This window comes from Patagioenas fasciata, chromosome 18 (genome assembly GCF_037038585.1).
Source record: "Patagioenas fasciata isolate bPatFas1 chromosome 18, bPatFas1.hap1, whole genome shotgun sequence".
Lineage (NCBI taxonomy): Eukaryota > Metazoa > Chordata > Aves > Columbiformes > Columbidae > Patagioenas > Patagioenas fasciata.
In genome coordinates, this window is record NC_092537.1 from 1,112,501 (window position 1) to 1,128,499 (window position 15,999).

General features: G+C 69.0%; 2 protein-coding genes across 2 annotated transcripts; one reads left to right on the forward strand and one right to left on the reverse strand.

Moving 5' to 3' along the window:
- The first annotated feature begins 3,979 nt into the window (after nt 1-3,979).
- FSCN2 (fascin actin-bundling protein 2, retinal) lies at nt 3,980-6,783 on the forward strand. Its single transcript, XM_071816672.1, has 5 exons — nt 3,980-4,896; nt 5,759-5,915; nt 6,002-6,123; nt 6,201-6,368; nt 6,440-6,783. The coding sequence occupies exons 1-5, from the start codon at nt 4,074-4,076 to the stop codon at nt 6,643-6,645; spliced, it is 1,476 nt and encodes a 491-aa protein (XP_071672773.1). The 5' UTR covers nt 3,980-4,073; the 3' UTR covers nt 6,646-6,783.
- Nucleotides 6,784-7,045: 262 nt separating this feature from the next.
- FAAP100 (FA core complex associated protein 100) lies at nt 7,046-15,259 on the reverse strand. The gene is made up of 10 exons (XM_065852524.2): nt 15,141-15,259; nt 14,564-14,750; nt 13,686-13,804; nt 12,511-13,481; nt 11,345-11,495; nt 9,762-10,552; nt 9,261-9,397; nt 8,338-8,454; nt 7,787-7,873; nt 7,046-7,701 (listed from the first exon to the last, which is right to left on the reverse strand). The coding sequence occupies exons 2-10, from the start codon at nt 14,726-14,728 to the stop codon at nt 7,576-7,578; spliced, it is 2,664 nt and encodes an 887-aa protein (XP_065708596.1). The 5' UTR covers nt 14,729-14,750; nt 15,141-15,259; the 3' UTR covers nt 7,046-7,575.
- Between the last annotated feature and the right edge of the window lie 740 nt (nt 15,260-15,999).

Here is a 15,999-nt window from a genome sequence, read left to right on the forward strand (position 1 = left end):
GGCTGGCGCGGCACCGACCACGTGGGGCGACTGCCGGGCTGCCTCCGCCCCACAGCACCCCGGAACCTGCATGGGGCAAAGAGGGGGGGGGGGCGGTGGGACCCCCGGCCCCGGTGGGACCCCCGGCCGCAGCGCCCGGCAGCACCCCCGGCAGCGCCGGGCACCCCCACCGAGCTCCGGACACCGCCGGGCGGCAGCCGGTCCCCCCCGGTAGCGCCAGGCCGCCGCGCGCCTCGCCGGGCCGGGCCCCGCACCCCGAAGGTGGCACCTCGCCCCCCCCCGGGCAGCACCGGGCACCCCCCGCCCGGGCAGCACGTGCACGGCCTCAGGCAGCACGTGCACCCCTCGGGCGGCGTGTGCACCCCACCCGCTCGATGTGCACCCCACTGATGGCACGTGCACCCCACCCACAGCACCCCCGTGCAGCACCAGGCACCCCCACCCACTGCACTGGGCAGCACCTGCAACCCCCCAGCACCTGCACCCCGCTGGCAGCACCAGGCACCCCTCTGTGCCCATCACCCCACGGCAGCACCCCCAGCTGCGCTCTGCACCCTGCTTGCCCCCAGCTGCACCCCCAGACTCAGCAGCACTGCCCTCCAGAGCCCTTTGCAGCGCCGTGTGCCCATCGCACCCCCATAGGTGACAGCACGGATCCTATAGCTCATGCGCCAGCACGTGCATCCCACGGCCATAGGCACCCCTGGCTGATGCTCCTGCCAGCACCCAGAGACAGGCTGTGCCGCCGGTGCAGCGCGGTGCACCCTGCGGACAGCACCCCCATCCTGCACCCTGCGGACAGCACCCCCATCCCGCACCCTGCAGACAGCACCCCCATCCCGCACCCTGCAGACAGCACCCCGGCAGTGCCCACCCGCCCGCAGCACCGCACAGGCAGCGCTGTGGCACCCCAAAAGCTCTGCCTCAGCTCCAACGCTGCCACACGCCCACGGCTGGTGCTGACATCCCATGGAGGGTGCTGTGCACCCCACGGACGGCACCGGACCCAGGGACGGTGTCCTCCACAGACACCCCCTGGCTGCACTGCCCCACTTGGAGTGTCCAGCAACCCCTGACCCCGCCAGCCCAGGCCCTGCTTGTGCCCGAGCCCCCGTGGCCAGGGGGTGCCGTGGGCTGTGCACCCCGTGTGCTGCGGGATGCCCTGGGCATGGTTCACACCAGCGCACTGTGCCGCAGACCTGTGTGCCATGCGGGGACTCCTGCTCCACGCTGGGTAGCCATGTGTCATGTCAGGTAGCCACACATGATGCCAGAGAGCCACATGCCGTGTCACCGACACGGCTCTTGCACCCCCAGCCCCACCATGGCGGTAGGGCAGGTGGAGGTGGCGGCTCCGGCCTCGCCACCGCCTGTGTCCATGTGCGGAGCAGTGGCAGGAGCTCGTGTCTCCGGAGGGATCTCCAGTGCTGCCAGGGGACAAAATCCCCAGCCACCCCAGCACCGCCGGCGGTTGAGCCTGGATGGGTGTTGTGGGGCTGTCAGCAGCGCAGCGGGAGCTGCGGAGTGCCAAGGGGTGCTGGGGGTGCCAGATGCTGGATGGGCATGGGGGGCCTTGTGCGGGTCCCTGCACAGCTCGAGGGGTCTCACGTCCCCACGCCAGCACCGAGCAGCCGGCCTGGCCCTGTGTCCCATGGGGCTGGTGGCCGGGTGGGCATTGTCACCTCGGGCCGTGGCTCTGGCTCAGGGCGGCCGTGCAGGTGACATCCCGCACCCCAGGGTGGGGGGACCGGTGTGGGCAGCCCCGCCCGTAAGCCGGGACCTCCCGGGGCCACGGACACTTGGGGGCTCCCGGGCAGGACGCAGCGGGGGGACGAATGCGACGCTGCGGGGACGGATCCCGGGGGAGGCGATGCCGGGGGGGCCGGGGCGGTGCCGGGTCCCTGCCCCGGCGCTTCCTGCTGCCCAAACAAGGCAGCCCCGGCGGCCGATGAGTAAGGGCGGGCAGGGCCGGGGGCCGGGGTGTCCCCGCCGTGGGGGCGGGCGCAGGCAGCGCGTCCCGGCCGTATTAGGAGCGATCGGGCCGGTGGCAGCGGGACGCCCGGCCCCGACACCGCCCCGCGGGGACCTCGGGCCGGGCGGGGGGAGCGGGAGCAGGAGCAGGAGGAGGAGGAGGATGAGGATGAGGAGGAAGGCGCCGCGCCCGGCCCGCCCCGCGGTGATGCGGAGTGTCCGTCCCCCCGCCCGCCCGTGCGCAGCCTCCGTCGCCGTGGTGACACAGCCACCGTCCCCTCCCGTCGCCGTGGTGACGGGCGGATGGGGTGATGGGGTGGGGTCCCCAGGGATCCAGCCGGACACCCCCCGCCACGACACCCCTCCTGACCCCGGCACCCCCCATCCCAGCCCCACCCCGAACCCCAACCCCAAATCGCTGCCCTGACCCCCTGGGCTGCTGGGGTTCGGCTGAGCCCCCCATACACCAGCCCCCCACCAGGGCTGGGACCGCGGGCGGGGGGATCCAGTCAGCCCAGGACCCCCCAGCCCTCCCGGCTGTGCTGGATGGAAACCAGGGTGGGGCCACCCAGCCCCCCACGATGCCCGGGCAGGGGGGCGTCACCAGCCGTCGGGGCTCAGAAGCCACTCCCCCGGGGAGAGGGGCTGGGGGTGGCACGGGGAGGGGTCCGGGCTGCGGCTGTGGGGCAGGGCCCGGCAGGGCCCCGCCATGGGAACCTGACCCCCCGCGGGGGCCGGCACCTATAAATCCAGCTCCCGGCTGCGCTGCCGGGCAGGTGCTGGCGAGCACCCACCGGGAGCCGGCACTGCCGCCCCGCCAGAGCCCGGGACCCCCGGCCCCTGCCCCTGCGGGACCCTGACCCACTTATCCCCCCCGGCCCGAAAGCCGACCCGTATCCGTTTCGGCAGGGGTCAGTTACACCGCGCCGGGCGGCGCAGCTGCGGCTCGAATAACGCAGCGGCTGGGGGCCCGTGGCACCCCCGGTGCGGTAAGAGAGAGCCTGGCCATGAAAAAGTCATGAGGCAACCAATCCCCGGGACCTATTTTCGGGAACAATAACTGGGCGCCGCGCTGACACCGGAGCCGCCGCGCTGGGGAAGGCGGCAGCGGGACCCATGGCAGCCGGGCCTCGCCGCGGCTCCGCCGCACCAGCCGTGCACGGCCAGCGCAGGGGCCGGGACCCGTGTCCGACGGCTTTGGGGTGCAGGCAGTGGTGCAGCCCGGGGTCACCGCGGGCAGAGCCCGTCCCGCCTGTCCCCAGGTCCCTAAGGTGAACATGGGGGGGTCCCAGCTGGGCTGGGGGGAAGGTGCCTGCAGGGCAGGAGTGGGGACTGTCCCCTGCCGCCCTGTCCCCTGCCGAGGCAGCACAACCACACCATGTCATGAGCGTCAGGCGGTCTCAGCCCCACGGCGATGGGGGGTCCCGGCCATTACCCCACAGTGCTGGGATGGGGGGGCGGCCGTGACCCCGATCCACAGCTGCAGGAGGGATTTGGGGCCACAGGACAGATGGAGGCCAAGGGCCCCAAAGCAGGATAAAAGGTTTAAACTAATCGAAATGCCTGCCTAATTGGTAAGGCGCTTAGGGCTGGCTGGGAGGCGGCGCGGCTGGAGGTGACCCGCTGCTGAATCAGAGGGGCCGGTAACCTTAGCCCGCCGGGAACGGATACGCCGCCCGCGCCCGGATCGGGTTCCCACCCAAGTTTTCCACCTGCGGCTCCGTGGAGAGCCGGCGCTGCGGTGCCCGAGGGTGCTGGTGCGGCCGCGCAGCCCAAGGAGCCGGCGCGGGGCTGCCGCGGTGCCCCCTCACCTGGCATCTCGGTGAAAGCCCCGCTGGAGGGAACAGCCGCCCCGGTACCCGCCACAATCTGGCCGGACTCTGTAATCCTACCTGCGGCTAATTAAACAGGCCACGGCCCCCGGTGCCCCCCCGCCGCGCGGTGCCGTGCCGAGCCGCCCCGCGGTGCCAGTGCGGCAGCGGCGCCGGGGCAGGACAGACGTCCCCGTGGGCGCAACAGGCCGCCCCCGCTGCGACGCCCGGGCTCGGCAGGGCCGGGGAGCCCCCACCGGCCCCCCGGGGGCCACCCCGCGCCAGTGGAAGATGCCAACGAATGGGATCCACCAGGTCCTGAAGATCCAGTTTGGGCTGATCAACTGCGAGAGCCGGTACCTGACGGCGGAGAGCTTCGGCTACAAGGTGAACGCCTCGGCGCCCAGCCTGAAGCGCAAGCAGATCTGGACGCTGGAGCAGGATGAAGCCGACAGCTCCGTCGTCTTCCTCAAGAGCCACCTGGGCCGGTATCTTGGCGCCGACAAGGACGGGAAGGTGCGGTGCGAGGCCGAGCAGCCGGGCCGGGATGAGCGCTTCAGCATCATCACGCAGTCGGACGGGCGGTGGGCGCTGCAGTCGGCCCCGCACCGGCGCTTCTTCGGGGGCCGGGAGGATCGCCTGTCCTGCTTCGCCCCCAGCGTGACGGAGGGCGAGCTTTGGACCGTGCACTTGGCCATGCACCCCCAGGCCAACCTGCTGAGCGTCAGCCGCCGCCGCTACGCCCACCTCAGCGCCCACGAGGACGAGATCGCCACCGACAGCAACCTGCCCTGGGGGGTGGACGCCCTCATCACCCTCTGCTTCCAGGACAAGAAGTACAGCCTGCGCACGGCCGACGAGCGCTACCTGCGCTGCGATGGCACGCTGGTGCCCGAGCCCGGCGCCCGCACTGGCTACACCCTCGAGTTCAAGGCCGGCAAGTTGGCTTTCAAGGACTGCGACGGCAAATACCTGGCGCCCACGGGACCCACCGGCACCCTCAAGTCCGGCCGCAGCTCCAAGCCGGGCAAAGATGAACTCTTCGACCTGGAGGAGAGCCACCCCCAGGTGGTCTTCACGGCGGCCAACGGCAGATACGTCTCCATCCGGCAGGGTAAGGGCTGCCTGTCCCTGCCTGTCCCTGCCTGCACCCTCTTTCCTGCCTGCACCCCGCTGCCTGCTCCTCACCCACCTCAAGAGCCCCTGTTGCTCCCCAGGGATCCCTGGGGATTGGCTCAGCCACAAGCGCCCTATGAGAGCCCCCCAGGACCCCTCCACAGGAGGAGACCCTACAATAACAACCAGGGGAAGGCAACAGCCAGCGGGGCTGGGGTGGGGGCAGCAGTGGGGCTCTGGGGGTGTGTTTGGGGGGTGTGTGCAGGGCTCTGTGCAGCGCCTCTGGGTCCATGCATTTGTGTGCAGGTTTGTGCACGGCCGACGCTGTGTGCACACGCGTGTGCAGGGCTCTGTGCAGCCCCAATGCGTGTGCAGCTGTGTTGGTGTGCGCGGCTCCTCGGGGCTCAGCAAAGGGCTCCCTGTGGTGCTGTGTGTGCCGGGCTCTGCACAGGCTGGGGGGTACATGTGTGTGTTTGCACACGCAGCTCTGCCCGTGCCCCCAGCCCAGGGCAGGTGGGCCCAGCAGATGGCACCACGGCCTCCAGCGCTGGGGGAGCCCCTGTGGCCGGGGCATGGTGGCTGTGCCGTGCCCCCGGCTGCCCTGCCGTCCCTGCGGGCACCAGGAGTGCGCCTGCCCCTGTGCCAAGCGGCTTAGGGCCGGGTGACGGTGGTGGGCAGGCTATAAATAGGGGTTTGTGTGCCGCAGCGCTAACCAGATGGACACGGCAGCAATCAGATTAATCAACCCAATTAGCACGATTGTTCGCGGAGGGATTTGCCGCTGGCGGGGAGGGGCCGGGCGGGCGTAGCCGCGGCTCGTGGGCGCTCGTGGCGGTGCCAACGGCCGCTCCCTTCTGCAGGTGTCAACGTCTCGGCGAACCAGGACGAGGAGCTGAACCACGAGACCTTCCAGCTCCAGATCGACCGCGACACCAACAAGTGCAGCCTCCACACCAACACCGGCAGCTTTTGGACCCTCGTGGCCCATGGGGGCATCCAGGCTGTGGCCACCGAAGCGTGAGTGCGGCTGTGCCGTGGTGGGGGCTCTGGGGGGTGTGTGGGGGGGCAGGTCACCCCGGCTGACGCTCTCCCTCTGCCGGCAGCGCCGCCAACACCATGTTTGACATCGAGTGGCGTGGGCGGCGGGTGGCCCTGCGCGCCAGCAACGGCCGCTACGTCTGCACCAAGAGGAACGGGCAGCTGGCGGCCGTCAGCGACGCCGTGGGTAAGTGCTGTGCTGGGTGGGGGTCCTGGCCCCGGTGCCCCCCACCCCAGGGTGCTCAGAGCCGGGCTCCCGTGCAGGGGAGGATGAGGAGTTCACTCTGAAGCTGATCAACCGCCCGATGCTGGTGCTGCGCGGCGAGCACGGCTTCGTCTGCTACCACCGCGGCTCCAACCTGCTCGACTCCAACCGCTCCGTCTACGACGTCTTTCACATCAGCTTCAGCGATGGCGCCTACCAGATCCGAGGTGGGCGATGGGGTGGGGGGGCACCAAGGGTCTGGCTGGACCCCACTGACAACCCCGGGGACTCTCCGCAGGCCAGGGGGGCAAGTTCTGGTACGTGGCGAGCAGCGGGTCGGTGTGCAGCGACGGGGAGCTCTCCGAGGATTTCTTCTTCGAGTTCCGGGAGCGGGGACGCGTCGCCATCAAAGCGAAGAACGGGCGGTACCTGCGCGGGGACCCAGCCGGCACCCTGCGCGCCGACAGTGAGTCGGTGCTGCGCGCCACGCTCTGGGAGTACTGACCCCCCACACCGGCCCCACGCCAGGCTGGCACCAGCTCGTCCCCCGCAGGGGATGGCGGTGGGGCCGGCGGTGGCACCATCCATGGCAGCTGTGTCCCTGACCCCCGACTCACGGCATTAAAGTCACTCTGGATCACAGTGGAGCAGCGCCGTGGTTTCTGTCCCCTACTCGTGAAGCCCCAGGGTCGCCCCCTGGACAGCAGGTGCTGCCCCCCAGGAGCACCCACACCTGGCAAAGGGCTGGTCCTGCCCGGCCACCCCGGCGCTGCTGCCACGCTGGGACAGGGACCCCTGGGTGCTGCAGTGCTGGGCTGGGGGTGCCCACCCAGGGCCCCTCTGCCAGCCCAGGGGGCAGGACGGGGTGCAGCCCCCAGGAGATGGAAAGGAGACGAGACAGGACTGGCTGAACATGATCGTTTTCATGGCAGACAACAGATTTACAGACACTGGAGCGGTGCGGGGCCAAACCACACTGCACCGCCACGGAAATACGAGATCAGTTATAGAAACGACGGGGGAGCGGAAACCCCCTCCCCTGCCCAGCAGAAAATGGGGCTCCCCCGGGCACAGCACCCTGTTTGTCCTGATCCTGAGCGGCGGCACGGGGGGGCACAGCCCGCCACCGGGAGAGCACTAAACTACCACGGCAAGAACAATCCACAAGACAGCGCGGGTGCGGGGGCTGCCCGCCGGGCCGGGGGCCGCAGAGCCGGGCCAGGCCAGCCCAGGGGTCCCCGCTCTGCCGCCGCAGCCCCCCGACCCTCCGCTGCTGCCGACAACACGACCACGAAACACGCACACACCCCCCACCCGCAGCACCACCACGGCCGCCCCGCTGCTCCTCCAGCCGGGGGGGCTCTCCCGGTGCTGGCCACAGGCACCCACCCCGGCCGGCGGGGCTGGGACCCCCGGGACGCGCTGGCCACCCCCTCAGAGCAGAACCAGGCTGGGGTTGCGCAGCTGCTGGTAGATGTGCAGCAGCTTCTCCGCCGTGGCGGTCCCGTCCTCGCCGAGGGACGGCTGGTCCCGCAGGGTCTGCGCCTCCTTCAGCAGCATCTGTGGGGGCACACGGGGGTGAGGGGCACACATTGGGGTCCCGATGGTGTGTGCCCCACAGGGAGGGCCCTGGGGCTTGGCTCACCTCGTGGTTGGCCTGGATCTGGCGCAGGTACTGCATGCGGAGGTCAGGGGGCCCCGAGCCCTGTGCCGCCTGCTCCAGCACCAGCGCCTGCAGGGAGCAGAGGGTTCTGCTGGGGGGGCAGCGGCAGCGCCAGCCCCGGGGAGCCACAGCTCCGCTCCCACGGGAGGCAGGGCTCACCTGGCACCGCGCTGCCCGGCTCGCCACAGGCCTGGCACCGCGCTTGCCGGTGCTGAATCATCTCTGGGAAGGCTGCCGGCCCCCACGTGCCACAGGGGCCCTGCTCCCTTCAGTTGCCAAACTAACCGGGGCCTGTTCCCACCATGTGGCTGGCCCAAACACCGGGAGCCGAGGCGAGGGATTGGGAAGGGAGTGAGGTTCGTGATGGTCTCCCTCCCCAGCCCTGCCAGAGGCCAGGCCATGCTGGGCTGCCGTGCTGTATGGCAGCGCCGCACAAACCCTCCTGGGGTGCCTGGCTGCGCCCCCAGGCCTTGGCTCGCTCAGGTTTCCCCGTCCCCATGGCCAGCGGCACAGCCCCGCGGCACCGCGCGCACCTGGATGCGGCGGATGACGGCGTGGTGCATCCTGCACATGTCGGCCAGGGACGGGCTCTCCATCAGGATCTCCACGGCCTGGATGGGACCCGCTGGGCTCAGGTCATTCATGGACACCTGGGAAAGGGAGCACAATGTCACCACAACCATCGTGGGCAGGGGAGGGGGTGCAGGCAGCCCCAGGACCCCTCCCCATGGGCACGGGGGTCCTCAAGAGCTCCCATCCCTATTCCCTGCACCCCCAACCCCTTCACTCTCCAGACCGGTACCGGCAAACGCAGCAGAGCCGCTGCCAGCCCAGCCGGGCACCTCAGAGCCCCTGCCCAGCCCGGCCGGGGTCATTCACGCCCAGCCCGGCCCCGGTGGCCTGGTGGTACCGGGAGATCAGCTGCGGTGTCACCAGGGCCATTGGGGGCGAGCAGTGGCTGTTCCCGGTGAGACACCGGCTGCCACCCCGGACGATTTAACCCGGCAGGCTCTGCCCAAGGACAGTTATCACTGCCACTAATCACATCGGTGACATTAGTGCTCCAGAGCCTGAACCAGCCCCAGCCCGGTCCCCGCTTGCAGGCAGCCAGGTCCCTCGGCGCAGCACCAGAGCTGGGCAGCAACTCGATGTTTTCCCTTTGTGCTTAGAGGGGGATTTTTGCGTTAACGTGGGACAAGCTGCAGCAGATCAGATTTAGACCCCAATCCAGCCACGTCCTCCCCTCGCCTGGCAGAGCCAAATGCAGCTGGCCAAACCAGCACGGAAAAACCCACTTCTTGGTGAGCCCGACACCAGGTCGGGCACAGTGAGTACCCAAGGTTATTGCACCCCAGTGGGCACCCAGCGCCCAGGCACGTGCGAGGGGCCGTGGGAGGGAGCCGGCCCCGTGGGATGGGTGTGGGGAGTTTCTCCGCAGGGTGAACCCCCTCCTTGCCTCTCGGACGAGCAGCTGCACCTCCGCTCCATCCGGTGCCGCACCGCGCACCGACGCCACCTCCCCGCTGCTCAGCGCCTCGGCACCGGCGTTCTCGGCCAGCAGCCAGCGCAGCGTGGCACAGCTCAGCGGGACGTCTGGGGACAAAAGGAGAGAAAATGGAGCTGGTTACGCCGACAAACACCATCCCCGCTCAGGGCAGAGCGATGCAAACAGAGTGGTGTGGGGGTGGTGCAGCCCTTGCGAGCCCAGGGGTGACACTGGGGACATTCCCCTCCCTGCTGAGACACACTGAGTTCCGTCATGCAGCCACCGCCACGTCCACGCGCCGGTTCATGAGCAGGCATGCGCGTGGGGTCACACAGCCCTCCTCACCCAAGGAAGGGGCTGCACACACAGGCTGTGACAGCACCATCCCGGCCCCTCCCAGGACGGCCACAAGCTGGGACACGTGCGTGTCCCCACGCAGACACCCTGGGATGCTCCTCCCCAGGGACCCACCTGAGCTGGAGGTTTTCAGGGCGTTTTTCAGCAGCTCCGAGGACACCCTGATGGAGGCTGCCGAGGGGGGCAGCTTTCCCTCTCCCGGGGTGGGGGGCAGCTCCACCGTTTTCACCCCCTCGGGCTCAGTCTGTTCCCGGGACACCTCCAGGAAGGTCTCCACAGGGTCTGGGGGAGCAGGGGGAGCAGCGGCTGGCGGGGATCCATCCAGCCCAGGGGGACTGCTCTCGAAACGGAGGCACTGGAGCATGTCAATGGTGCATTCGCTGAGCGGGAGGCAGATCCCCTCTCTGTCCGGGGAGAGGATGGGCGAATCGTCCGGCAGGAGATCGTCCAGCGCCTCGGGGGAGTCGGAACCGCTGCCCAAAATATCCCGTAAACTGTAGTAGAGGGCACAGGAGATGGTCAGGGGCAGGTCCAGCTTGGTGGTGGCAGCAGAGCCGAGGGGCAGCGTCAGCTCCCGCTTGTTCCCGGGGAGGAGCTGGTCGATGGGGAAGGTGAAGGTGGTGGCCGAATCCACGGAGTCCTCCTCTAAGGCACAGGGGCTGGCCAGGAGCTGCACGCAGAGGGTCCAGCCCTGCTCCAGGCTGTACTCGCTGCAGTTCTCCAGCAGGCAGGAGATGGTGACGCTGTCGCGGAGCAGGAGGCAGCTCCAGTTGGCAGTGACGGTGCAGGCGATGGGTTTCTGCCCTTCCTGGCTGGAGAGCAGAGCCGCGCTCACGTTCATCACCTGGTTCAGGCTGGCCAGGGCCCGGTTCTTCTGGTCTACTGCCTTCTTCAGGAAGGAAACTCTGCAAGGACAAAGTGTCGGCGCTGAAACCACGGGAGTGATGGTGACCGGGATGACGGGTCAGCGACGGGAGCCAGTGCCAAAGGCACGGCAGGCACTGTGCTGCTGTGGCAGCCGAGCAGCACCTGGCACAAGTCTGAACCATCCCGGGAATGCCCGGCTCCCTCTCTGGACAGGCAGCACCAGCACTGCCCACGAACCCCACAGGCTGAGCTGACCCCGAGGAGCAGCTCCAGCCCACCAGACCCCGGGAATCCCCCCGAAAGGGACAGGGGGCTCGTCTGTGTCCCCTCCCCGCACACAGATGGCCGCATGTGCCTGCCCTGCCCCTGCCCGCCGACTTGGCAAGCGCGGCAGCGCCTGGCACCCGTCTCCCCAGCCCTGGCTGCCAGCACCAGCCCGCCCGCAGCCAGCGGGGCTGCCCTGGAACACCACAGCGTGTTTCAAAAGGATGGATCCAATTTGAAATCCCTTGTATCTCTGCAACCACGGACCACCCACGAATGAAGCTCGCGCAATCCGTATGACAGGTGGAGTGAACAGAGAGCACTCATAAGGTTACTAAAACCTGATAACTCATTAAACCATTTGTAAGTTTTTAGGTAATGTGTTGGGTCCATCTCTTTGAAACACCCTGTAATTTTATCCTGTTCAGGTCAGGGGGTCCCAGCCAGGCCCCTGTACTCCATGAGGAGCCGTCACTGCCAGAGCCCCCTGGTCGATGCACCAGCACCCAGTGCGGTGCTGCAGAGCATGCAGGGGGAGAGGAGGAGCGCGCGGCACCGGGCTTTACCTCTCGGAGGTGTTGCCGATCCCGGAGAGCAGCTGCTTAATCCTGCGACCGACCTCGGCGGGGGTCAGCGCCACATCGGAGTCCTCGGGGCTGCACAAGCCACAGCTCATGAGCCGGCCCTTGGCCGACAGGGCCAGCAGCTCCGATTCACCTGCAGGCAGAGATGCAGCAGGTCAGGCAGGGACGGGCAGCGCGGGGGGGCTGGGAAGGCAGCCGGGCTTCCCCGATGGCTGGGGGTGGATGCAAGGGGACAGGGGGCACAGGATGGCACTGCCTGTCCCAGGACATTGGTATCACCTCAATCTGTGGGGGTGAATGACGGAGACAGGACAGGGACACGACAGGACGCCCACCTCACACGCAGCTCCCTGGGCAGGGAAATGTCCCCCCCACGTGTTCTGTCCCGTGGCTCCTGCTGGCCCCCCATCCCGGCCATGCTCCCTGGGCTGCCGTCCCCAAGCCAAGGCCACCAGCAGCTGGGGGAGGCTCGGGGGAGCCGCGGCGCCCCGGGAGCCAGCGCTGCCATGCGGGGTCCCGCAGCGGGACACATGCAGCTCCGCGGGCAGGGCTGCCTGCTGTTCCCTCGCTGGGTGCCCTGGGGCCTCCCCTCGCTCCCCTGCCCGTGCTGCCCCCTCTGCTCCACGCCAGGGGCTCAGGGATGCGCCATCTCCCCCCATCCAGGCCATGTGCTCCCTCCACTCCCAAGGGCCCCGTGCCCTGCAGGCCACCCTGGCTGCTGTGGAGAGGTGGCACCTGAGCACGGGGCTTGCAGGCTCGAGCAGGAGCCCCCAGACCAGACAGCAACTCGGTTGAACCCCCTTTCTGGAGGGAGCCTCGTCCCAGCTCACTCGGGGCTCCCTGCGAACAGCCCCCCCAGGCAGGGCTGGCGCGAGTGTCCCCCGAGCCTGCGCGGAGCGGCCGGTGACGCCGAGCAGGGGAACGGTGAGCGGGAGGGCAGAGCCGGAGCTGCGAGCGCGCCTGCGGTCAGCCCGAGTCGGCATGCGGGACAGAAACGACTTACAAAACCGAGGGGAGCCAACAAGAAGGGACGAGGACGGAGCCCAGTCTGGACCGTACGGAGGGGTGGAGACGGAGGGGCCAGAACGCGCAGCCGTCCTGTCCCGCTCCACCCCACGGCCCCACGCACACCCCGCTGCCGGCAGTACCTTCTGACGCCCGAGACGACAAGGAAAGCGCCACAACGCTACAGATACTTAAACTGGCCGGAGACAGGACGGGGGGCAGGACGCCGGTGCAGCTCTCCGCGTCCTCGGGGTCGGAGGAATCACCGCCCCGGTCCAGGTCGACGGCAGAGATGTCCGAGTGTGTGCTGTAGTACATGCGGCTGCCGCTGCCACAGGCGGCGCAGAGAATGGGCCCACGCAGGTAGTACTCCCTGAGCTCCGGCACCGTCGTCTCGTCCCGCTGATCCGCCTTGACAGCCACCATCTTCCCATAGTGGCCCACGGCCACCACGCAGTCACAGCCAGCCTCTCCAAAGAGCTGCTCATCCTCGGCGTCCTCCACCGCCCTCTGCTCCGTCCTCAAGGCACCGATGAAGACGATGGGCTCTTCCAAATGGTGGAGGATCTTCACAGGGGAGTCTTGGTTCGAAATGTCATGGCAGCCGTCGACAGCCGGTGAAGAGCTGAGTGCCTTGAGCGGCACGGAGCAGAGCTGTCCGTCCGGGAAGCCGCAGAGGATCATCGGGGACTCCAGCATGGCCGCGTCGATTCCAAAGAGCAGGCTGAAGAGGGGCTCCTCCAGCACGAAGCCCCCTGAGCACCACGGCCCCTCCCCAGAGCCCGCGGTGCCCGGGGAGGACGCGCAGCACAGGACGGGCAGGAAGCTGGAGTGGGGAGCGTCGCCCTGGTCCCCCGGCACGGGCACAGGGCCGGGGCAGAAACCGACCTCGCTGACCTGCCGGTACGGGGGATCCTCCTGCTCAGGGCGCGGGAGCTCATGCAGCTTCATCCACCACTTGCCGTCAGCCTGGGACAGGGTGATGACGAAGTTATTGAGGAGGGTGAACATGCAGAGGGTGGAGTCGGGGAAGACGCAGGCGTCTGCCTCCACGGGCAAGACGCCGGACGGGCAGTTGGTTTCTTGGCCATCGCCATCTGTCTGCTCTGTTAACCTGCAAGCGAACAGGAATGAGCGCTCAGCCAAGGCGTGCGGTGAAGCCAGCATGGCCCTTGGCCACCCTCGGAAATGAGGTCCCCGCAGCATTTGCTGCGAGAGCAGTGACTGGAGAGAGCCAGAGCTTCAAACCGCATCCCCGGGACTGCAGGGCTAACGGTGCGGGGCTGGCTCACGTCCCTAGGGGTGACAGCCACCTCACCTGCTCTGCTGCTCCAGGGAGACGCAGTAAATGCCGCTGTTGGCACAGAGGATGTAAAGCTGCCGGGGCTGGGGCAGCAGCTCCACGTGCCACACCTGCTCAGGGCATTGGTACACGGCCTGGGGGGAAAGCAGAGAGAAACGTCACCTTCCGATGGCACTGGGGGTAGGGACAGGGCTGCTGAGCCCCTCGCCAGGTAAAGGAAGAACCCGGTCGCTGGGCAACGCTCCCTCTCGGGCAACTCCAGCGCAACTGCAAAGTAAAATCCTGTAAACACGGATTACAAGCGATTTCCATCGATACGCCCGTCCCTGGGCTCGCGGACGCGGCTGGGCTGTCCCAGGCCGGGGTTGGAGCGGCGCTGGGGGGAGGACGTGGTTCCCGCTCCCGGGGGGAGGCAAACAGCCAGCAGAGCCGCTGCGTGATCTACTTTCCCCAGAAGGAGAACAGAGTGGGAGGCAAATGCTGATGTTACAGCGACGGCTTTCTTAGAAATGGTAATAAGAGCAAATTAAAAAAAGCAGCTGGGTAGAACTCCACGCGACGGGCGCTTTTAGTCACACGAAGACAACAGCAAAACCCTTTGTCAATGAGAAATGGAAGAATCGTCGCTTTGCTCGGGAGGGAAAAAAAGCCTCTGTGGTTTAATTGAACGTTTGTCTCACAGGTTTAGGAGAGGCCAGACGGGGCACCTCGGAGGGGCCTCAGAGCTGGGTCAGGGGGGCTGGGCATTCCTTCGGGGACAGGGGACCCCACAAAAGACTCTGGCCCCAGACTGGGTGACCGGTGATGTGGTTGGTGTCCCGCCACCTTCGCCCTGTCCTGGGACACCAGCCCCATGGGACACTGGCCCCAGAGCCCCCCGGCAGGCCGCTCACCTTCAGCACCTTCCCCTCCTGGTCGTAGACGTAGACGAACTCGCTGCCGTTGGAGAGGTAGATCTGGTTCTCGTGGCACAGCACGCGGGGCTTGCCTGCCACCAGCCCCCCCACCGGGCAGCAGAAACCGGCCAGGTAATCCACCCGGTGCCCCACCTGTGCCATGGTGCCGGGGCCGCGCTGCAGCCTGGGGGCGCGGGGACGGGGTCAGCACGGGGGACGGGGGCAGCGTGGGGTGGGATGGGGGGCGGTGCTGAGGGAGCCGCCCATGCTCCAGCAGACACTGGATAGGAAGGGTTGGGGTCCCCCCATGAGCACCCCGGTACAGGCTGAGCCCAGCGCCCCCAGGGCCACCGACAGCCCCGGGGAAGCGGTGACCCTGCCCCACAGTCCCCCGAACCCCGCCCGGGCCCCACAGCCCCCACGGCGCAGGCCCAGCCCCCCCAGCATCATCCCCGGTCCCCCAGCTCCCCACCCCAGGCCGCCCCAGACTCAGCCCCTCGGCCCCCCCCCGTGCCCCGAGCCCCCTCCCCATCCCGCCCCCCCTCCCATCGACCCCCGGTGAGGCCGCCAGTACCGGGCGGGGGGCGCGGGCGGCTCCGCTTTACGGCTGCGCGGCGGCCGCCGCAATGGGCGGAGGAGTTTGCGACAGGCCGTAAAGCCGCGATGGGCGGCCCCGTTACCGAGCGAGGGGCGGCGCCCCCGGGGCCGGTACCGGTACCGGTACCGGTAGAGAGGAGCGAGGCGACACTGGCAGCAGCGGCTTTATTGCTGGTGAAGGCGGCCGGGCTGGGGCCCACCCACGGTGCAAAGATCCGCCCCACACGACGGGCCTGCCCCACGGCCGCCCCCGGTGTCCGGGCTGCGGGCACGGCCGGGACGGACCGGACCGGACCGAACCGAACCGAACCGAGTCGTCCGCCGCCGGGCCGGGCTGTGCCCCCCGGGCCGCTAGAGCGGGGTGCGGGGGGGCGGCGGGGGCAGCCCCCGGCGGCGCGGGGCGGGCGCGGGGCCGCGGGCCCGGCCCAGCTGCTCCACGGAAGCCTCGACCTCGGCGAAGCGGGCGGAGAGCCGGCCCAGCTGCTCCTTCAGCGCGCTGAACTCCCGGTACAGCCCGTCCAGCGCCCCCGACAGCGACCGGATCCTGCGGGGGAGCGGGGTGAGGGGGCGGCGCCCCGAGCCTCAGGACCCCCGGGACCCCAGTGCCCGGCCCCCCACCTGCCGTAGTCGGGCAGCACCGTCTGGGGGTGGAACAGCAGCAGGTTCCGCAGCTGGGACGTGATGGCGAATTTCCAGTTGTCCAGCACCAGCGTCAGGTTGGCGCAGCCCTTGGGCATCCCCCGCTCGGCTGCGGGACCGAGGGGACGGGCTGGGGGGACAGGACCCCCGAACCGGGCGGGACCCCCCAGGACCCCCCACCCCCACCTTGGGCAGGG